The 23036-nt window shown below is 44.5% G+C and overlaps 1 protein-coding gene across 20 annotated transcripts in view; it reads right to left on the reverse strand.

Moving 5' to 3' along the window:
- CADPS (calcium dependent secretion activator) overlaps positions 1 to 23036 on the reverse strand; it is a 625900-nt gene that overhangs the window by 319679 nt on the left and 283185 nt on the right. For all 20 annotated transcript variants that reach the window (XM_060239432.1, XM_060239433.1, XM_060239424.1 and 17 more), the window contains exon 6: positions 16035 to 16156. In XM_060239432.1, coding sequence (XP_060095415.1) covers positions 16035 to 16156 — 122 coding nt within the window. The remainder of the gene's footprint in view (positions 1 to 16034; positions 16157 to 23036) is intronic.

Consider the following 23036-nt stretch of genomic DNA (forward strand, 5'->3'; position numbering starts at 1 on the left):
ATTTCAGTAGCTTTTTAGATTCATAATAAATAAAAAACAACAACAAACACAAAACTGAAATGCAAATGTGATCAGTTAATCCCAATCAAAGGGCATGTGCACAGCTTGCTGACAGATGTTCTGTGAGAGCTGATGTTCTAATCAAACATGAAAAAAATATACATTCTCAGTGAGGCTTTTAAAATGTGTAACAATAAATTGGAAATAAGCATCATAAGAGATTTTTGAATTTCTAATTAAACAGGCCTTTAAAGCACGTAGAGCACTTATCCTGCTATGAGTAAGTAATTCGAGGCTTGATCTGAGCTGAGGCTCTAGTGAGCTTAGAACCCGTTTTGATGGGTGGTACTCAGTTCTAAGGTATACAAAGAGGGGAACAGTGCTACGTTTGCACTCATGTCACCTGTTTATATATATTTTTATATATTTAAATTCTTTTTCCACTAGCATCTAGACCAGGGGTGTCAAACATATGGCTCGGAGGCAGAATCAAGCCCCCGGAAGGCCCCAGTCAGGCCCACAAACAACTCACTGTCTTCTGCTTCCTTCTCCCTCTCTTGTTTCCTTTTGCATCACAACTTGCTTTGCTCATAGAACAGGAGCTTCAGAGCAAAGTTCCCCCCTTGGAGAGGAAGTGGAGGAAGGAGAGTTGGCTTTGCCAGGCTCTCTCAATTGCACAGCAGAGCTACTGAGCCAAGCCTAGGGTTGCCAATACCCAGGTGGGGGCAGGGGATCCCCTGGTTTGGAGGCCCTCTTCCCGCTTCAGGGTCATCAGAAAGCAAGGGAGGGGAAGGGAAATGTCTGCTGGGCACTCCCTTATTCCCTATGAAGATCGATTTCCATAGGGTATAATGGAGAATTGATCTACAGATATCTGGGGCCCTGGGGAGGCTGTTTTTTGAGGTAGAGGTACCAAATTTTTAGCATAGCATACAGTGCCTCTCCCCAAAATACCCTCCAAGTATAAAAAAAGATTGGACCATGGGGTCCAATTCTGTGAGCCCCCAAAGAAGGTGCCCTTATCCATTACTTCCAATGGAGGGAAGGCATTTAAAGGTGTGTCACACATGAGTATCACATGTATGACTATCTGCCCACAGGACAGAAGTCTTGGGTGTGTACTTGATGCAAGAAGCTCCTGGTCCTCAGGGAACGAGTTCGTACCCTTGAGGCCGAGGTGACTGACCTGGAGAAGCAGAGACAGTCAGGCACTTGGGGAAGACTCTCGGGGACGGGGATGAGCCCCGGTCCGAACGTGGCAGCCCTGTTGCTGCCAGGGAGCATGAGGGTCGAGAGGGAACACAGCACCGTGCTGAGGATAAGGGGAATGCACCCTCAGAAGGGACCTCTTCTTCAGTTGGTAAGGAGGTATCCTTTCTCACCAAGGAACCATCCCTGGGCAGGGAGAGAGTGGGGGGGGGGCTGGTAGTTGGTGATTCGATCCTTAGGCAAGTAGACAGTTGGGTGGCAAAACCGCGTACTGACCATGTGGTGACTTGCCTGCCTGGTGCGAAGGTAAAGTACGTTACGCGTGTAGTAGATAGGCTGCTAGACAGTGCTGGGAAGGAGCCAGTGGTCGTGGTGCATGTTGGCACCAACGATGGGGGAAATGCAGTTGTGAGGTCATGGAGGAAAAATTTAGGCTGCTAGGCAAAAGACTTAAGGCCAGGACCTCCAAGGTAGCCTTCTCAGAAGTGCTACCTGTTCCATGTGCAGGGCTGGAGAAACAGGCACAAATTAGAAGTCTCAATGTGTGGATGAGACGATGGTGTGAGGAAGGGTTTAAGTTTGTTAGGCACTGGGATGCTTTCTGGAACAAGCGGGAGCTATACAAAAGAGACAATCTCCACTTGCCCCAGATGGAACCAGGCTGCTGGCGCTTAAAATCAAAAAGGTGGCAGAGCAGTTTTTAAACTAAATCTTGGGGGAAAGCTGACAGGAGATGAAATGTCTCTGGTTCGGGAGGACTCATCTGAAAGAGATGAAGGGTTAGCTGTTACCTTTCTACCGGGTAATGGATCAGAGTTGTCCACTGAGATAGTGGCAAATAGTATGGAGTGTCTGCCAAAGTCTCGAGGCGGCAGGAAGAAGGTTGCGGGTCTAACTTGCTTGGGAAATTATAGAAGTTTGTATACAAATGCTAGAAGTGTTCGAAGTAAAATTGTTGAGTTGGAATGTTTAGTGTTGGGAATTTCAGAAACTTGGTGGAATGAGGAGAATCAGTGGGACACGGTGATTCCTGGATATAAGTTATATCGGAAGGATAGGAAGGGAAGGATTGGAGGTGGGGTGGCTCTGTATGTCAGAGAGGGTATACGGTCCAGTAAGACTGAGGTCAGTAAATTAGATTCCCTTCTAGAAATGCTTTGGGTTGAAATAGAGGGCCCAAAAGGAAATTTAACTATGGGAGTTTGTTATCGCCCACCAAATCAAAAGATAGAGGATGATTATAATATGATGGAAGGATTAAAGATAGTGGCTAAGCGTAAAAACGGTGTTGTAATAGGTGATTTTAACTACCCGCAGATTGACTGGGTCAATATGTGTTCAGGTTGAGAGAAAGAGATTGAGTTTCTAGATGCTCTCAATGTCTGTGCTATGGAGCAGATGGTAACAGAACCTACCAGGGCTGCGGTGATCCTGGATTTGGTCCTAAGTAATGCCCAAAACTTGGTGAAAGATTTAAAAGTGATCGCACTGCTTGGGAGCAGTGACCATAACGTTATTGATTTCACCATTTGTATAAATAGAGAGTTGCCCCAAAAGACCAGCATGATCATGTTTAACTTTAAAAGGGGTAAATTCTCTGAGATGAGGAGGCATGTGAAGAGGAAACTGAAAAGAAAGGTAAATACAGTCAAAACCCTTGGGGAAGCTTGGAGGCTATTTAAAACTACAATCCTAGAAGCTCAGATAAAATATATACCACAAGTTAGGAAAGGCACAAAGAGGTATAAGAAAAGGCCTGCATGGTTAACAGACAAAGTAATGGAAGCTGTAAAAGGTAAGAAGGACTCCTTTAAGCGGTGGAAAGCTAGTCCAAGTGAGATTAATAAAAGGGAACACAGGCTGTAGCAAATCAAATGCAAGACTGTGATCAGGCAGGCAAAAAGGGACTATGAGGAGCATATTGCAAAAAACATGAAGACCAACAATAAAAATTTCTTCAAATATATTAGAAGCAGGAAACCAGCCAGGGAGGCAGTGGGGCCCTTGGATGACCAAGGGGTAAAAGGATTACTGAAGGAGGATAGAGAAATGGCTGAGAAGTTGAATGCATTTTTTGCCTCCGTCTTCACTGTGGACGATGAGAAGTGTTTGCCTGCTCCAGAACCACTTATTTTGGAAGGGGTGTTGAAAGACTTGAGTCAGATTGAGGTGACAAGAGAGGAGGTCCTACAACTGATAGACAAATTAAAAACTAATAAGTCACCAGGTCCGTATGGCATACATCCAAGAGTTCTGAAAGAACTCAAAGTTGAACTTTGGGATCTCCTGACAAAAATATGTAATCTTTCATTGAAATCTGCCTCTGTTCCTGAGGACTGGAAGGTAGCAAAAGTCACCCCCATCTTTAAAAAGGATTCCAGAAGAGATCCGGGAAATTATAGGCCAGTCAGTCTAACATCAATACCGGGAAAGTTGGTAGAAACTATTATCAAGGACAGAATGAGTAGGCACATTGATGAACACAAGTTATTGAGGAAGACTCAGCATGGGTTCTGTAAGTGAAGATCTTGCTTCACTAACCTGTTACAGTTCTTTGAGGGGGTGAACAAACAAAAGGAGACCCAATAGATGTTGTTTACCTTGATTTCCAGAAAGCTTTTGATAAAGTTCCTCATCAAAGGCTCTTCAGTAAGCTCGAGAGTCATGGAGTAAAAGGACAGGTCCTCTTGTGGATCAAAAACTGGCTAATTAATAGGAAGCAGAGAGTGAGTATAAATGGGCAGTCTTCGCTGTGGAGGACGGTAAGCAGTGAGGTGCCGCAGGACTCAGTACTGGGTCCCATGCTCTTTAATTTGTTCATAAATGATTTGGAGTTGGGAGTAAGCAGTGAAGTGGCCAAGTTTGCAGATGACACTAAATTGTTCAGGGTGGTAAGAACCAGAGAGGATTGTGAGGCACTCCAAAGGGATCTGTTGAGGCTGGGTGAGTGGGCGTCAATGTGGCAGATGAGGTTCAATGTGGCCAACTGCAAAGTAATGCACATTGGGGCCAAAAATCCCAGCTACAAATACAAGTTGATGGGGTGTGAACTGGCAGAGACTGACCAAGAGAGAGATCTTGGGGTTGTGGTAGATAACTCATTGAAAACGTCAAGACAGTGTGCGCTTGCAATAAAAAAGGCCAACGCCGTGCTGGGAATTATTAGGAAGGGAACTGAACACAAATCAGCCAGTATCATAACACTCCTGTATAAATCGATGGTGCGGTCTCATTTGGAATACTGTGTACAATTCTGGTCACTGCACCTCAAAAAGGATATTATAGCATTGGAAAAAGTGCAGAAAAGGGCAATTAGAATGATTAAAAGGTTGGAACACTTTCCCTATGAAGAAAGGTTAAAACGCTTGGGGCTCTTTAGCTTGGAGAAACGTCGACTGCAGGGTGACATGATAGAGATTTACAAGATTGTGCATGGGATGGAGAAAGTAGAGAAAGAAGTACTTTTCTCCCTTTCTCACAATACAAGAACTCGTGGGCATTTGATGAAATTGCTGAGCAGTCGGGTTAAAATGGATAAAAGGAAGTACTTCTTTCCCCAAAGGGTGATTAACATGTGTAATTCACTACCACAGGAGGTGGTGGTGGCTACAAGCATAGCCAGCTTCAAGAGAATGTTAGATAAAAATATGGAGCAGAGGTCCATCAGTGGCTATTAGCCACAGTGTGTATATATATGTATATGTGTGTATACACACACACACACACATATACATATATAAATATATATGTAATTTTTTTGGCCACTGTGTTACACAGAGTGTTGGACTGGATGGGCCATTGGCCCAATCCAACATGGTTTCTCTTATGTTGTTATGTTCCCCAGAGGGTAATGAGATCTGGTTTGCAAAATCTATTAAAAATCTCTGGGGCGAAGGAGGTCAAACTGAAAGCTACAAGAGAAAGGGTCTTTTCAATCACAGCTCCCCACTGGTGGAACCAATTACCAGAGGAGGTGTGGGCTCTGCGGTATCTTGCCCAGAGGGCCTGCAAGACTACCCTCTTTCAGCTGGCTTTTTCTTAATGTGGAATCTATTGTACCGTCGTCTCGAAAGATTGTAAGATGACTAACATCGAGACTGTAGCACCAAACTAATTTGCTAGAAGTGAATTTGATGGTTTTAATTAGATGGTTTTCATGTATGATAATAGTATATATAAGTGAATTGTAATATGTTGTGTAAACAGTTTGCTTTTATTATTGTAATGTTTGTATTTATGTTATGCTATGTGAGCCACCCTGAGCCTGCTTCAGTGGGGAGGGCGGGATACAAATTAACTATTATTATTATTATTATTATTATTATTAATGTCCCAGAGAGGGGAGGAGAGAAGAGAAAAGGGGGCAGCCCCTGGCCCCTCCAGCTTTTTGCTCTTATTCATACATGCAGTATTCTGATTCAGGATGGAACAAGAGAAGGAAGCACCAGGGTGAAGAGGACAAGTGCCTGCCCCTCGCTGCTTTTGCTACCCCTGCTGCTGCCAGCAGGAAGTAGGTGGAGGCGGCATTGCTGCTTGATTGGAGCAGTGGCAACAGGTGCTGCTTGTTTTGTGCGAAGGCAGAGTAGCAGTGATGCTTTTCAGAGCAGCGGCAGTGAGTGGCAGTGAGCGACAGGGGACAGATTGGAAGGGCTGTACATATGGAAAGGGGGTTTGATGAAGGGGCCTGGACCCCCTGCCTGCCTCCCCTAGCTAGGAGCCTGGGTGGAACCTGAGGATCCCCAGGAATTACAGCTCATCTCCAGAATACCAAGACCAGTTACCCTGGAGACAATAGATGCTTTGGAGGGCGGACTCTGTGGCACTGTACCTCACTAATGTTCCTATCCTCCCCAAGCTCCACCCAAAAATCTCTAGGAGTTTTCCAGTCTGGATCTGGTAACCCTACCTGTGCCATCACAAGACATGCTATCATATCCCCAATAAGTTCCATCCCTTCCTCAAATGCCACCCATCTCAGGAAATTTCCCCAAATCTCCAGTAATGTCCCATGCCTAAATTGGCATTTGTGGGGTAGCTGGCCGTGTGGCCATTATCCTATACTGCTGGTTATGAGTTTATGCAGGGATTAATAGAAACAACCTGGCTTCCAAATGAAACAGAAGCCTGAAACAAAGTAAGATGGTTGCAGGTAGGGACTTGAAGTCACATCTCCAGAGCTCCCTGGAGTGTGTTTCTTCAAAGCTTCATCTGATGAAGACAAGCCACAGTTCTCTCGAGAGTGGAGGATATTGCATTTCTTTTGTTCCTTTAGTTGTACTTTTGTGTGGGTAGGGACAGGATGATGTCAGGTAGGCATGCTGATGTCACTATATCTTGGTAAGGTAGCTGCTTCCAGATATGACTAGCATGGGGGAGTAGTCAGCATACTGCTTTGGGATTTTAGGGCTGTAGCAGGATATTAGGGGCTCCATCCTATTGCTGTGCTCTCAGCTCCTTAGAGTTGTGAACTTTCTGTCCATGGGCATAGAACACAAATTGTCTGCAAAGGGGGTTAGATGTGGCCCACCCTGTATCAATAAAAGTCTATGGGAACATAAGATATCCCTTCCTCTTATTTTTTTAAAAAATGCAAATAATTAACAATGACTTGTTTCTGATAATCTCCATTCTGAAAATGGAATTATGGCCCAGGAGGAATTTGGATTATCTGAACAGATAAGAATAACAAAATTGGAATCCAAATTAGGACCCAAATCTAGCTGTTCTACCTCAGACCAACACAACTGCCCTCTGAAATCATGCAAAATGGGAAACTGATGATATAGCAGCATAACATTTTTTTGAGCCTGTGGTCACCTTTGGAATTTTGAGGAGGGGTGGTTGAGCCCCACCCATAGCTTCTACAGAAGGTGGAGCCAAACCCAACATGGCTGCTGAAGGAAGGAGAGACAAATGCAATACTTCTATCCTCATTTCACAAAAGTATTTCATGGTAACCACACCAAACTCATGATACTGCCTTATTCAGAATCTGGTCATTGTTTAAGTTTTGTACTTTGGTGAGAAGGATGGTCCAGCCACTGGGAAGACAAGCAAGTCTGGAGAAGAAAGTGATGGGCTTCTACTCCAGTCCACATGCAACAGCCTATCACCCTGCACTCTGCGGCCAGAACAAAACTCCCTCTCTGTCTTGCAAAAGAAACACATGGCAACAGCTGGTCAGGTCTCAAACTCCATGGCATCACTCTCACCTGCACTGCCTCATTTTATTCCATGATGAACACAGGAAGCAGCCTTAAAATCACTTGTCTATCAAGATTAGAATGGTCTCTGCTCTCATTGGCAAACATTCTTGGGCACATTCATGCCATTAAAATTTATCTCCAGTTTCCCGTATTAATTTTTAAAGTTATTTTATGGGAGCAGGGGCTCCACTATTAAAAGGAACATATTCCTGTAAAACAACAACAACCGGAAAAGCTCCTCAGTGAACAGAATGGGAATAAAAAGAAATAAGGAAAATTCTGGGGAGGGTGTAGAAGGAGGGAAAAAGGAAGGGGGATAAAAAGAGATGAAGGAAAGCCTTGATGTGGAGATGGAACCACACAGTGACTAAGGAAGGCCTAGGTGCTTACCTGTCCTCCTGATTCTCCAATAGCTGCCTGTGGCTGCTATTGCAACCATGAGAAACCCTTTCATGAAGGTAGCCAGCAACAAGCCCTGCCTTCCAAAAGCTCTGATCGCTTTCTTAAAAGTACAACAGGCACCAGGGGAAGTACTAGAGGGTGCCATGGAACTTACAGTTGCCATGTTGAGGAATTCTGCGCCCGACGTTATTTTTGCTTGTTTGAAAAGGTCAATGTGTTTATATTTACACATATAAGTAATATGTAATGGGGAAAAGACATGAATTGAAAACTTCTGCAAACTGCACATGCAAAAAGGTCTGAATGAAGTGTGGAAATACAAAAAATGGAAGAACAGCAGATTGCTAATTTGTAGGTCGCTGCTCTGTATTGGGAACTACCAAAACCAGAGAAAATTCTGATGAGGGGAAATTCTGTAAAATAGTCAAAATGCTGCCAAATGGACTGTGAAACACTAGGCTGAAAAACCCAGAGAATCTGGATTCAAAAAGGTCAAAATGAAAATACTAGTGATATTTCATGAATTGAATACAGGATTAATGTTCTTCTACACTGACAATTCCCTCGCCAATCTTAATGGGAGAAAAAGAAGGCTGATTTGAGATAAATGTCAGGAGAAAATCTATAAAAGCCTTTAGCTTATTTAGGGAATTAAAGAAAACCTATTAAAAGTTGTTTTAAAGAAAATAGCAGGAAAACTTTTTTTAGGGATGCTCCAGGGAGGTAGGAGGGCAGCCTTTAGCTTATTAAGGAAGGCAGGAAGATGGGAAGTCAGCCTTCAGTTTATTTAGAGAATTAAACAAAACGTGTTCAAAGCTGTTTAAAAAAAATAGCAAGAAAACTTCCTTTGTTTAAGGATGCTCCAAGAAGGCAAGCAGGATGGCTAGGTTGCCTCAGAGGCAACTTCCCAGCCTCAGTTTCTTGCAGCTGCTCAATAGGGTGGCAGGACAGTCCTATGCAAGTTGCATTGGTTGCTGGTGGAGCACTGGATCAGATTCAAAGTTCTGGTGCTTACCTTCAAAGCCCTTGATAGCCAGGAGCTTATGTACCTTTGGGAACACCTCTTCTGGTATGTTCCCCAAAAGGCATGTAGATCAGCAGACAGAAACCTCCCAGACCAAAGGATATTTAGCTGGCCTCGACCAGGGCCAGGGCCTTCTCCACCCTGGCTACTACCTGGTGGAACTCTCTGTCAAATGACATACATGTCCTATCTGATTTGCTAAAGTTTTGCAGGGCATGTAAAACAGAGATATTCAACCAGGCCTTTTGTTGAGGCCAGCAACAGTTCCTTGGCACCCCCACCCCCCATGACTGAATGCTAGCACTGCCATCTTGTTTTAAAATGGTTACATGCTTGGAATGTTTTAATATTGTGTATTTATGGTTTTAATCTGTTTCTTATAGCATATTGTATTAAATTGTTGTGAACTGCCCTGAGCCCCTGCACAAATGGGAAGAACAGGAAAATTTTTTAAATGTAAACAAATAAATGGGGTTTACAATGAGATTTGCAGGGAAAGATCATCACCTGGAGATTTTTACTTTAATGTGCTGTCTATACTTATCCTTAGTGCATTCTGGATTAATACTCAGGTAGTAGTGGTGATGGCAAGCAATTACCTTCTCTGTGACAAAAATCTTGTTAAAAGACTGTTCACTCTCCTCTGCCCAATTTTTTGCCCCTGTATAGACCATGCGATGCACTGCATTTGGCATGGTTTTGTGTGGGTCATTATTTCTCTTTTATAGCTACTGGCAGGGCTTTTCTCCCCCTAGGGTAATGTGGTGGAATGGAATTCTGGAGCCTCTTTGTGGAAAGAAATTTCTAAAAAAATGTTCAAAAGTTCTTGAAGGGGCACCTGTGTGCTTCTCTTTCATTTCTAGAAGAGAGTTCTGACACCTCTTTTTCCAGAAAAAAAAGCCCTGGTTATAGGTATGTGTTTCAGCACAACCCTAAGGTTTTTTCTATTTTTGGTGGGAAGATCACAGACCTAATAAACTGCCACTGTCGTCTAACTGATAGTGTTTTAGTTTGTGGGTATTAGAGGACAAATACCCACAGAGAGACTAGAATCACAGAGTCATAGAGTTGGAAGGGGCTGTCTAGTCCAACCCCCTGCTCAATGCAGGATCAGCCTACATATAGGGTTGCCAGGTGGGGGCAGTGGATGCCCGGATTTGGAGGCCCTCCTCCCACTTCAGGGTCATCAGAAAGTGTGTGTGGGGGGAACAGTGCCAGAGATAGGGCTTCCAACACCCCAAGCAAGGCACACATGCCAGCTTGCAGTCTCTGCTCAGCCCCTTCTGGGTCCAGAGGGGGTGGGGCACACAGTGCATTTGCTTGCCTCAGAGGCATTTAGAGCTGCTCTGAACACCTCCAAGGTGAGGAAACGTGCCATGCTGCACGCCCCGCTCAGCCCCCTCCAGGGCCAGAGGGGGCTTGGTGGGGAGCGTGGCATGTTTCCTTGGGCTGGAGGAAACTAAAACAAGTACAATAAAATATTTTTCACAGTACATAATGTAAAATATATAACAAGTCCTACTGCATTATACAAGTCTAACCGGTTATGTGGCCAAACCAGGAATCATGCTAGCAAGTCTTTCACTTTTGTTTCCTCCTCACTTCTTCTGAATCTGGAGGTACTGTTTATATGTCATGGCTAATAACTGCTGGTAGACTATAAATCTGCTTAATCCCCCTTTAAAACCACATATGTCAGAAGCAGGGTTGCCAGGTCCTAGCTTGTTCCCAGCAGGGGAATCTTCAGGCCTTCCTGGGAGCTTCTGCCAGGAAGCAATGTTCTAGTTTTTGGGCAAAATACTATTGTTTAAGCCCAAATTTACCATAGAGGATCACTATGCAACAACAGCAGTGTGATGATGTCACTTCTGGGTGATGTCATCTCACTGTGTTTTGGGGCATTTGTGGGCAAGGTTGGCCAGTGGTGGGGAGGAGACCCACAAAAAGTGGGGGAACCCCCAACCAGACTAGGGGGCTGGCAACCCTAGTCAGAAGTCTACATTCTGGCTCATTTCACACAAATCTATTATGCTTGAATTCCCTTCTACCTTGCCCTGCCTATGCTTTGGTAAACTAAGTTTTGCTGGATTTGTACTTCCAGATTTGCATTTCTAATTCTAAAAAACATACTGTGGTTTGCTTAAATTGCAATCAGCACAAACACAGCACAAAAATACACAAACACTGTGAACAAACACAGAGAGGAGGAAATCACAATCTCAGTACAGATGTCACACAAAACCATGGTTAAATCTTAGTGGTTGGCATACTCATCAAATGTAGGCAACTTCAACCATTATTTTTATTTATTTTTTTAAGCAATCCTATGCCACCTTTCTAAGAAGAAGAAGAAGATATTGGATCTTCCCCCTGGGGAGGGGAAGATATGACGGTGGGAATAGACAAAAATATAAGGGAAGGAGACAGAGACAAAATGGTGCTCGGCCACCTTCCAGTCTATTTCCCATCCCAATGGTAGCAGGAAGTGGGACCAAGAGGAAATGCTCGCCTCTGTCATTGGTGTTATGTAATGCCAGGTCCATAAATAATAAGACCACAACCCTTAGGGAGTTTCTGCTACGGCAGAACATGGACTTGGCTTGCGTGACCGAGACCTGGGTGAGGGATGGGGAGACAGTAGCTCTCTCCCAGATGTCCCCCCCGGGATTCTCGTTCTTTCACCAATCACAGATGAGTGGGCGGGGGGGAGGGGTAGCATTACTCATACGGGAGGATTACTCCTTTCGGGCTCTCCCGGATCCAAAGATTGATGGGATTGAATGCACCGGTCTGGCATGGGATGTTGGAGAGGGGTTGGCAGTTTGGCTGGTGTACCGTCCGCCCAACGCACCGGCTAACGCCTTACCATCACTATTGGAGGCAGTGGCGGGCTGGGCGTTGGAGCACCCGAGGCTTATAGTCCTGGGTGACTTCAACGTCCACGCCGACGACACGGCCTCCACTCAGGCGATGGACCTAGTGTCGTCCATGGCGACACTGGGACTCTCTCAATTTGTCACGACTCCCACGCATCAGGCCGGGCACACATTAGACCTGATCTTTGCAGCCGGGATTTTGGTGAATGATATCGCCGTAGAAGCGGTACCATGGTCAGATCACCTAGCCCTTAAGGCCCGTGTGGGGATCCCGCCCCGATCCTGTATGGGCGGAGAGCCTATTTTGGCTCGCCCTCGGGGCCTGATGGACCCGGAACGGTTCCAAACGGCCCTGAGGGATCCCTGGCCCACTGGCAATTCCCTCGATGACCTGGTGGAAATCTGGCAGGGCCAGCTGTCCAGGGCTATCGATGAAATTGCACCTCGGCGCCCTCTGCGCCCTCGTATGAAGCTGGCTCCATGGTATACCTTGGAGTTGCGCCAGCTGAAACAAGGGCTCAGACGACTAGAGAGGCAGTGGAGGCATACTCGGGACGAAGCAACGAGAACATCTTATAGAACGTTTATGAAGTCTTATGAGATGGCAGTCAAGGCTGCAAAGAAAGATTACTTTGCAACCAAGATTGCATCTGCAAATTCGCGCCCAGCACAATTATTTAGAATAATTGGGGATCTTACAACGTTGCCACAAGGCAAACCAAATGTTAGAGAATTAGAAATTGGCTGTGAGGCATTTGCGAAATATTTTGCAGATAAAATCTCGCTGCTCCGCCAAGACCTGCCTACCACATTGGATACAGTGAGTGAAATTGAGGCTCCGGGCCTGTCTTCGGGTTTAGTGCTGGACCACTTCGACCCACTCAGCCTGGAGGAAGTCGACAGAATCCTCTCTGCTGCTCGCCTGACAACATGTGATCTGGACCCTTGCCCCTCGTGGCTGATTAAATCTTGCCAAGGGGAACTTAGATGTCCTTTACAGGACATCATAAATAGATCCCTTTTAGAGGGGCATTTTCCAACACCTCTGAAAGAGGCTTTGGTCCGCCCTCTCCTGAAAAAAGTTACAGCAGACCCGGCCGAATTGGCGAACTACCGGCCGGTGTCCAATTTACCGTTTTTAGGTAAAATTATTGAGAGGGCCGTGGCGTTGCAGCTTCAGGGGTTTCTGGATGACGCTTCTGTCCTAGACCCATGTCAGTCTGGCTTCCGGCCGGGCCATGGGACGGAGACAGTGCTGGTTGCCTTAGTGGATGACCTCCAACGGCAACTGGATCGGGGCGGCGTTGCAGTACTGATGCTGTTAGATCTGTCGGCTGCATTTGATACAGTCGACCATCGGCTACTGACGCGCCACCTCGCTGACATTGGGGTTGAGGGGTCGGCCTTGCAATGGCTTTCCTCCTTTCTCCTAGGTCGGGGACAGAGGGTGGCTATCGGGAGCGAGCGGTCCCGGAGGCGCACACTGGATTGTGGGGTGCCCCAGGGAGCAGTTCTCTCCCCGATGTTGTTTAACATCTATATGTGCCCCCTTGCCCAGATTGCCTGGAGGTTTGGGCTGGGTTGCCATCAATATGCAGATGACACCTAGCTCTATCTACTAATGGATGGCTGGCCCGACCCCGCTCCAGGGGATCTCGACCGGGCATTACAGGCGGTTGCGACATGGCTCAGGCTGAGTGGGCTGAAGTTGAACCCAGCGAAGACAGAGGTCCTATGCGTGGGTCGCGGCGCTCTGGGAAGGGAAATAGCTCTCCCGGCCTTCGATGGTGCGCCATTGAAAGCAGTGCACCAGGTAAAGAGTCTGGGTGTTTTACTGGAGCCTTCACTATCGATGGAGGCCCAGATAGCAGCCACTGCCAATTCAGCATTCTTCCATCTGAAGCGGGCAAGGCAGTTGGCCCCTTTCCTTGAGCGCCGGGACCTCGCAACAGTGATCCATGCAACGGTTACCTCAAGACTAGACTACTGTAATGCCCTTTACTTGGGGCTACCTCTGTGCTGGACCCGGAGATTGCAGCTAGTGCAGAACGCGGCGGCCAGGCTGTTGTTGGGACTCCCGAAACGGGAGCATATACGGCCGGGGCTACGTGAACTGCACTGGCTGCCGATTATATACCGGGTCCAGTACAAAGTGTTGGTCGTTACCTTTAAAGCCTTATATGGCCGAGGACCTGTCTACCTGAGGGACCGTCTTTCCCCATATGAACCCCAGAGAGCACTGAGGTCAACGGGGAAAAACCTAATGACTATCCCTGGGCCGAAGGAAATTAAATATCAGAGTACCAGAGCACGGGCCTTTTCGATCGCGGCCCCTACCCTATGGAACCGACTCCCCGAGGAGGTGCGGGCCCTGCGGAACCTTGAACAGTTCCGCAGGGCATGCAAGACCACTCTTTTTAAATTAGCATATCCGGACTGCTAAGAAAAACGGTAATCAAGGATCCGCCAATGCGGTCTAAAGATCTATACCGCAGTACAACTGTATTTACTGGATTGGTTTTAACTTAATGTTTTAATGTCTTATTGTTTTATATTGTAAATCTAGGGCTTTATTTATTACTGTATGTTTTATGGAATGTTGTTAGCCGCCCTGAGCCTGCCGAGGTGGGGGAGGGCGGGATATAAATGAAATAAATAAATAAATAAATAAATTTATATCCCGCTCTCCACTCCGAAGAGTCTCAGAGCGGCTCACAATCTCGCTTACCTTCCTCCCCCACAATCTCCTTTACCTTCCTCCCCCACAACAGACACCCTGTGAGGTGGGTGGGGCTGGAGAGGGCTCTCACAGCAGCTGCCCTTTCAAGGACAACCTCTGCCAGAGCTATGGCTGACCCAAGGCCATGCTAGCAGGTGCAAGTGGAGGAGTGGGGAATCAAACCTGGTTCTCCCAGATAAGAGTCCGCACACTCAACCACTACACCAAACTGGCTGACCCAAATAGGGTCCCCAAGGTAGAAACATCAAACATTAAAACATGTCAACATTTATTTTTTATTTATTTTAAATGTCTAATAGCGAAACAATTTAATATATATAAATTAAATATATACAATAATTCAACAAAAACAAATAGAAATAATGCCAAAAGCAAGGGTGGGGGCCAATAACAGTTACTGAAGGTATGCTAGAGAGATAGGGTTGCCAACCTTCCAAGGTGGCAGTTGGAGATCTTCACAATTACAATTGATCTCCAGACAATCAAAATCAGTTCCCTTGGAGAGAATGCCTGCTTTGAAGGGTGGACTCTATGGCATTGTACCTACTGAGGTCCTCCCTTCCCCAAACACTGCCCTCCCCAGGCTCCACCCCCAAAATCTCCAGGTACCTCTGAACCCAGAGCTGGCAGCTTTACAGAGAGAACAAAAATGTCTTCACTCACTGGCAGAAGGTGATGATAGAAGGTAGAGTTTCCATTCCCCTGATAAGGGCAGGGTTTCCCCCACTTTCAGGGCCTCCAATCCGCCAGCATGGAAATGGCCAATGGGAAAGCCCAGCCCACAAAGAGCTCCATCATGCCCAATGTGCCTGGAACAATGATGTCACTTGGTGGTGATGTCATTGTGCTGTGCACATCGCATGGGGGATGTCCTGTCCTTTGGGGGAAAAACTCTACAAAACGAACCCCAATGTAGAGGACTAAAATCCCCCGCCGGCCACCAGGTAAGACCTGGCAACCCTAACAGGAGTCCCATGAATCTCCCTGAGCAGGGAGTTTCAAAGTTTTGCCACCATGATTGAGAAGACCCTGTCTCAGGTTGCCACCCATCTAGTCTCAGAATTATAGTTAGAGAACAGGAAGTCAGGATCTGAAACCACGGCTTGAAATTGGTATATTAATCACAGCTGAGTTTTAGCTAAGTTTTGCATGATGTATAAATGCAAACATTCTGGCTGAGTTCTAACTTATATTTTATGGCAGTGAACTGCCCTTATATTTTATGGCAGTGAATTCCAAAAATTAATTATGCATGGTATGAAGAAATACTTTTTTTTAACAGAAAGAACACAGAATTAGTATGAATTTGTGCTAGTTTTGTGTCTGCTGATTTTCATTTCAGAAAGCAATTTAGCATATAAATTTTAAGTACTTTTGATACGTCTGACTAACTTCAATGAGGGAAAAGAGCATGCTGTAATACTTTGGTGACTCACGGCTTAGGAAGCTGCTAATTCACGAGTGGAAAGATATATTTTCTATTTAAAAGTCAGAAGAGATTAACTGTGTATTCTTTCTGTCTGTAACAAGGCTGGAGAAGGTTAAGAAATACGAGAGCAGTGAAAAAAATGACTTACGTTGGTTTTGATGCCTCAGCCTGATCGGTCTGCAGCTTTTCACCCCCCTCCACTTCCATTGTGCAGTATACAATGCGGTTTGGTGCTAAGGACTTGAGACCTTGCACTTCCATAATAACAACCTGTTATAAATAAAAAAGAAAAAAAATGGTGTGTTCAGAAATTGACTTTGGAAATTATTTATTTATATCATATCTTTTCTGGGCCAAATTTCCTTTTTTGTATTTTTTTTTATTTTGTGCGTGTGTACGTGTGCATGCTTGAAAGTCATGGCTGACTTCTGGAGACCCCTAGTGGGACTTGGACATTCAGAGAGGTAGCTTGCTATTGTCTGCCTCTGCGTCCCAGCCCTGGTATTCCATCCGGGTACTTGCTAGGATCAAGCTGGCCTGGGCTATCCAGGTCTGGGCTAGACCTAATTTTTTTTTAATTGTTATTTTAAATTTTAATGGGGATACAGAAAAAAATAAGGAAAAGGGAACAAAGCATTATTAAGTAAGCTTTGTTGTAATTACACAATATATGGGCAGTTTTGTAAATACTAGGGGTATTTCTTAATCAATGTATGAATATGTAAGAGGAATATATATATAATATATAGCAATTAATTTAACAAATACATGACATGACAACGTATTAGCATATTAACATAAGAGTATATCTTATGTGTGTGTGTGTAGATAGATAGATGAGATGTGTGTAGATAGATAGAAAGATAGAAAGATGGAGAGAGAGAGAGATGAGAGCCAATTGGTGTAGTGCTTAAATGCACAGACCCTTATCTGGGAGAACTGGGTTTGCTTCCCCACTTCTCCACTTGCAGCTGCTGAAATGGCCTTGGGTCAGCCATAGCTCTTGTAGGAGTTGTCCTTGAAAGGGCAGCTGCTGTAGAAGCTCTACATAAAGATGGCCTAGGCTATAAGAAGATTGCCAAGACCCTGAAACTGAACTGCAGCACGGTGGACGTATGAGTGCTGCCAGCATTGCTACGGAGGTTGAAGGGGTGGGGGGTGGGGGTCAGCCTGTCAGTGCTCAGACCATACGCCACCCGCTGCATCAAATTTTCGTCCCAGAAGAAAGCCTCTTCTAAAGATGATGCACAAGAAAGCCTGCAAACGGTTTGCTGCAGACAAGAAGACTAAGCACATAGATTTCTGGAACCAAGATAAACTTATTTGGTTCAGATGGTGTCAAGCGTGTGTGGCTGCAACCAAGTGAGGAGTACAAAGACAAGTGTGTCTTGCCTGAAGTCAAGCATGGTGGTGGGAATGTCATGGTCTGGGGCTGCATGAGTGCTGCCGGCACTGGGGAGCTACAGTTCATTGAGGGAACCATGAATGTCAACATGTACTGTGACATACTGAAGCAGAGCATGATCCCCTCCCTTCGGAGACTGGGCCGCAGGGCAGTATTCCAACATGATAACGACCCCAAACACACTTCCAAAACGACCACTGCCTTGCTAAAGAAGCTGAGGGTAAAGGTGATGGACTGGCCAAGCATGTCTCCAGACCTAAACCCTATTGAGCATCTGTGGGGCATCCTGAAATGGAAGGTGAAAATGTGCAAGGTCTCTAGCATCCACCAGCTACATCACGTTGTCATGGAGGAGTGGAAGAGGACTCCAGTGACAACCTGTGAAGCTCTGGTGAACTCTATTTCCAAGAGGGTTAAGGCAATGCTGGAAAATAATGGTGGCCACACAAAATATTGACACTTTGGGTCCCATTTGGACATTATCACTTAGGGGTGTACTCACTTTTGTTGCCAGCTGTTTTGTTGCCAACACACATTAGTGGCTGTGTGTTGCGTAATTTTGCGGGGACAACACATTTACACTGTTCTACAAGCTGTAGACTCACTACTTTACATTGTAGCCAAGTGTCATTTCTTCAGTGTTGTCACATGAAAAGATATACTTAAATATATACAAAATGTGAGGGGGTATACTCACTTCTGTGACATAATGTAGATATGAGATAATGTATGAATAGCATAATGTAACGTGATTGTTTAGCGGTCCAGAATAGCCATCTATTAGAACCTCTAACCTATAATATTCTCATGCTTTCTAATTTATTATACAGTATGATGTAATATAAGTAACCTCATAAGAACCATTATAGAGTTGTCATGCTAAAATTTGTTAAAATAAAGAAAACCACTTACAACCAATGCCCGTAATGTTTTGTGTTAAGTCTATCTTTTAGTAATAATTCTCCTGTTGTGGTGGCAAATCTGACCATCCTGATTGGTTGAGGCTCAGTGAGATTGCATGGTATCAGCCTTTGGCCTGTCAAACTATCAGTCAAGAGTACTTGCATGCCGATGGTTCAGTCTGCTCCTCTCTCCAACCTGAGTGGTTGTTGCTAGCTAGCAAACCTGATTGTCTCAGTGAAATGCAACCAGTCTTAGTTCTGAAAGTTACCTGTGCTCACTACTCTCCCATTGGCTGAGCCGCCTGTTGCATAGATTCACAGAGCAGAGAAAGAAACCCTAACCTAGATTGCTGAGAGAGGAAGGAGGAGGGAAACAGCCAGAGAGACACTTTCCTTGATTGGCTAAGAACTCCTCCCTATCCTCCTCTGAAAGGGGAAAAGGTGTTATCAGAAAGAGAGTATTCATCTGAAAGGTATCACTGCAAGCCTCTGAAGGAGCACTCATTGGAGCCAGTCCTGACTATGGCTGCCAGTTCCAGGTTGGTGGACATTCTGTGATGGAGTTTAAGAAGGAAATAGGAGTCAGGGCTTCAGAGCAGGGCCTGTCGGACACAGGTTCTTGCTGTGGGAGCTGACTGGGTGATTTCAGACCAGTCACAGACTTCCACCCTAACTCACTGCCCAGAGTTATGTGAGAGGAGAATGTCGTGAACTGCTTTGCAGAGCATTCTCAGTCAGTGCCTCAAAGATTGGAAATGACCACCCTTTGAGCAGCTCAGCTAGCTTCTCTTTCTGTTGGTGTTCTGTAGACAAGAAGCTTCTTGTTTCATTTGACTTTTGGTAACTTTTTCCTGTATCTCCTGATTACAAGAAACACACACGAAACTGCCTTATTCTGAATCATCAAAGTCAGTATTGTCTGCTTAGACTAGCAGCAGCTCTTCTAGGTCTCAGGCAGAGGTCTTCCACTCCACCTACCACCTGGTCCTTTTAAGTAGCGATACTGGGGATTGAACCTGGGACAATCTGTATGCCAAGCAGATGGTCTGCCACTGAGCCACAGCCCCTGTTATATATTTATTTGCCTTGCCACTTTAAGGGACTCTGATTTCTGTTCAGGTGATTAATTATGTTTTAAATACTTATATTGTACGGTGTTTTATGAGGTTTGTATGCTGTTTTGACACTTTATGGAAGGTTATAAATGTGGCAGATAAGCACAACAAAAATAAAGTACTTTTTAAACGTTTCCAATAAATAATAAATTAACAGATGTCTGGTTCTGCATTTTTAGCATATGTTTCTGTGTTCAGATTTGTAACAAAGGGCATGAAAGGGCAGGAGGGGAAGAAGAAGGAGAGAAGGAGGAGGAGGAGATTGAATTTATACTCCACCCTTCATTCGGAGTCTCAGAGCAGCTTACAATCTCCTTTCCTTTCCCCTTCCCACAACAGACACCTTGTGAGTTCGATGGCTTAGCAGAAATTACTCTGTCTTTGAATTTGCGCTTGTCTTTTATACAGCAGAGAAGACAAAGTTATTATTCAATCAAAATTAAATACACATTTGTACATTAAAACTGTGTGAATATAAACTGTACATCTCAAACACTTATGTTCCCTCTAATTTTCTCATATTTTAATAATATCCACCAGTTAGAAATCAAGACACAGAGGAATTTAGGTGACATCTCTAATTAGCAATAATCAAATGCAAAGTACACAAAGCAAGATGATTTAGCAATTCAGCATCAAAAAAGAAAGTCCCTGTGAAACAGCTCTAATGAATATTCCAGCACCCTCCCGAGAAGTCCTATTTTTGACCTAAACAAATCAACATTTTTTTTTGCAATATGTGAACTAAACTTTCTTATTCACTGAAAAAATATGAAAGGAATATTTTTTATAAACAGACAGCTCTATCAACCATTTCAAATTACATATGGCTCAAGTTATATAAAACCAGAGTGAAACTGGAATGAATGTAGCATGGTTATTTTCGGTGGTGGTGGTATTAGAGGCTCCAATTTCAACTGAGATCATTGTACAGGGGAAGAGGGATTCAACCCGTTCATCTGCAGCCCATTGCCATTACAAGTCAGTTCCCCTGTACTGTTCTTATATTAAGAAACAAAAAATGCAAATATTGGGTTCAGATTCTCCACATCCAAGTATCCTATGGTTAGTTGTCAGTTTTATCTATCAGGGCTAATAACAGCTGGGGGTGGAAGCAGTAAATTGCTTCTGGAAAAATGTTGTAGGTGCAAGAATTGTAACCTTAAAAAATAATTAGGAAATCTGCTCATTAATCTTCCACCTATTTTCTAGTTGTAGCCAATAGCGTTATTACATTACATTATATTACATTATATAGGGTGGCCATAATTTCTGCAGGCCAGCCAGGGACACCTTGAGGGGGGAATAAAAGTGTGTGCGTGCGCGCGCAGCGCGCGTGGTGCCGGAGACAGGAAGTGACGTCACTTCCGGTGATGTCATGCCGCCGCTGGAAACAGGAAGTGACACCACTTCCTGTGACATCATTTTCCCCGCGGCACCTGCTGGAAGCAGGAAGTGACTTCACAGCACTTCCTGTGACGTCCCCAAAAATCCCCCAAATATCACCGCCGGAAACACCAAGATTATTTATAGAGAGGGAAAGGGGGAAATAAAGTTAAATAAAACTCTTTTTTTACTTTTTTCAAAGTGAGAAGACTAGAGAGAACGGGTTCCACGCTGAGAAGCCAGTCAGATTCCAGTGAGATTCCAGTGAGATTCCAGGGGAAGTTCTCCAAGAGAGTTATGCCTACACTATTAGTACAGTGTAGTGAAGCAGAATTACAGAAATTACAGAAATCCTGCCTGTCATTTGGAATAAAAAGAGAGCTGTTCCTCAAGGACAGAGTCAACCATGCTTTGCTGTTATGTATGAATGCAGCTAAGGGACCATTTGCAAAGGTGGTATTGATGTAAAAATTCCCCCATCTACTGACTATTCCATAAGATGTCCCTTAATCTTTAAACCTATATTAGAAACATCTCTGCTTTAGATGTTGGGAAAGTGGTACACTGTAGGAGGGCACTAGAGCAGAGACACTGTACACATCTTGTTTTTTGACCTCTAAAATACCAATGAAGGCTAGATACTTGCCCATTTATAATGTGGGACCCAAAGTCTCCAGTCTCCTGCAAATGCTACTGTTATTTTAGAAACTAATGTATTAGGTTTCTTCTTGCTCACCATGAACTGGATCCAAAGATACCTTTCTATCAAGGGAGGAAATTTCCACTAGAGCAAACCCTTCCCCTCGGAAAACACCTTACACATATTTTGGGGGGGTATTATGTAGGCAAAATGCAGATCAGAGAATATGACTGGCTACTGGTACAGCTCAGCCAAAATAGTCCATTTTTTTTATTTTTATTTGGGTTTATTCAGCTATAACATACGGCTGGTGGCCTCCTCTTGCAGCTCGGTTTAAACCCGGCTGCAAGAGGAGCCAGCCCCAGCTAAGGAGGTGCGGAGCTCTCAGATTCCACCACCTCAGCTGATCCTCACTTACCTACCCACCACATGCATATCCCGGGCCCAGATTCTCATGCAGCACAATTTAAACTGTGCCACAAGAGAAGCCCTTCCAGCTAGCTATTTTTCTTCTCAGGTCTATAAGACCCAGAAAAAAAAATATCAGGATTTCTGAAGAATCCCAGATCCAAATATCATGCCAATACTGAGATCTGGAATTTTTCAGAAATACTGAAAAAAATTTTGATCCAGCAGACCGAAACCAAAAAATAGTGGGGGGTTTTGCACACAGATACTGGAGCCAAATTCTCCTGCAGTATGCTTTAAACCATGCCGCAGAAGAGGCCCTCCCAGCCAAGCCTGAGCGTGGTGGAGAGAGACCTCCCAGTTACATGCAGATCCTGGGGATAGCTTCTCCAGGAGAAGCACTCCCAGCCAAGTCAGTGTGCAGCAAGGAGTGATCTCCTTCCTTGCCACAAGCAGATCCTGGGGCCAGTTTTTCTTTAAGCACAATTTAAACCATGCTGCAAGGAGAAGCCCCAGAGTCAGGGCGGGTTTTTTTTAAAACTACAGATATTTTTCTTCTTGGGTCTATTTGGACCCAGAAAAAATTGGGATTTCTGAAGAATCCAGGATCCAAATACCATACCGATACTGGGATCTGGGATTTTTCAGAAATACTGGATTTTTTTTAATCCTACAGACCCGAACCAAGAAATATGGGGGGAGGGGGTTTGCATACCCTTAATCAAGAGATCCATAGCTGGGAAGCATTTTAACATTTGCAAAGACACTGATATATTGGCACAATCTAGCCAGAGCTAAACACTTCAGTCCTATTAACTTCAATTAAATAGTTAAGCATGGTCTTAAATGGCATGCATCAATGCTTAATTTTAAAGTGCTTAACTTTATTATTGTTACTGACCATACAGAACTTAATGGAGCTTTCTAGACAGTAATTCCAAAGCCACAATCACAAGTAGTAAAACTACATGTCCATTAGTTGCATTCTGTAAGATAACCAACACTATAGCTCCTATAGTGAGCTATCAAGTATCTGAACATGTTCCTTGTTATTTGCCTCCTTTTTTCAACTGATTTTTTCCATCTACTCATGCTCCAAGCACAATAAATTTAGTTCCACTTTACACACCTTCAGAAATTGCTAGTGTAGTACGGTACAAATTCTCCAAAACAACAGAAGAAGCACAGAGCATGTGCTGCTTTTAAGTAGGCAGAGGCATCAGCATTTTAATTAATGGGCTCCTGAACTGATGTGTTGGCAAAACAGAACCAAGCAACATAAAAAGAAGTATAA

Source organism: Heteronotia binoei, chromosome 5, assembly GCF_032191835.1.
Source record: "Heteronotia binoei isolate CCM8104 ecotype False Entrance Well chromosome 5, APGP_CSIRO_Hbin_v1, whole genome shotgun sequence".
NCBI lineage: Eukaryota > Metazoa > Chordata > Lepidosauria > Squamata > Gekkonidae > Heteronotia > Heteronotia binoei.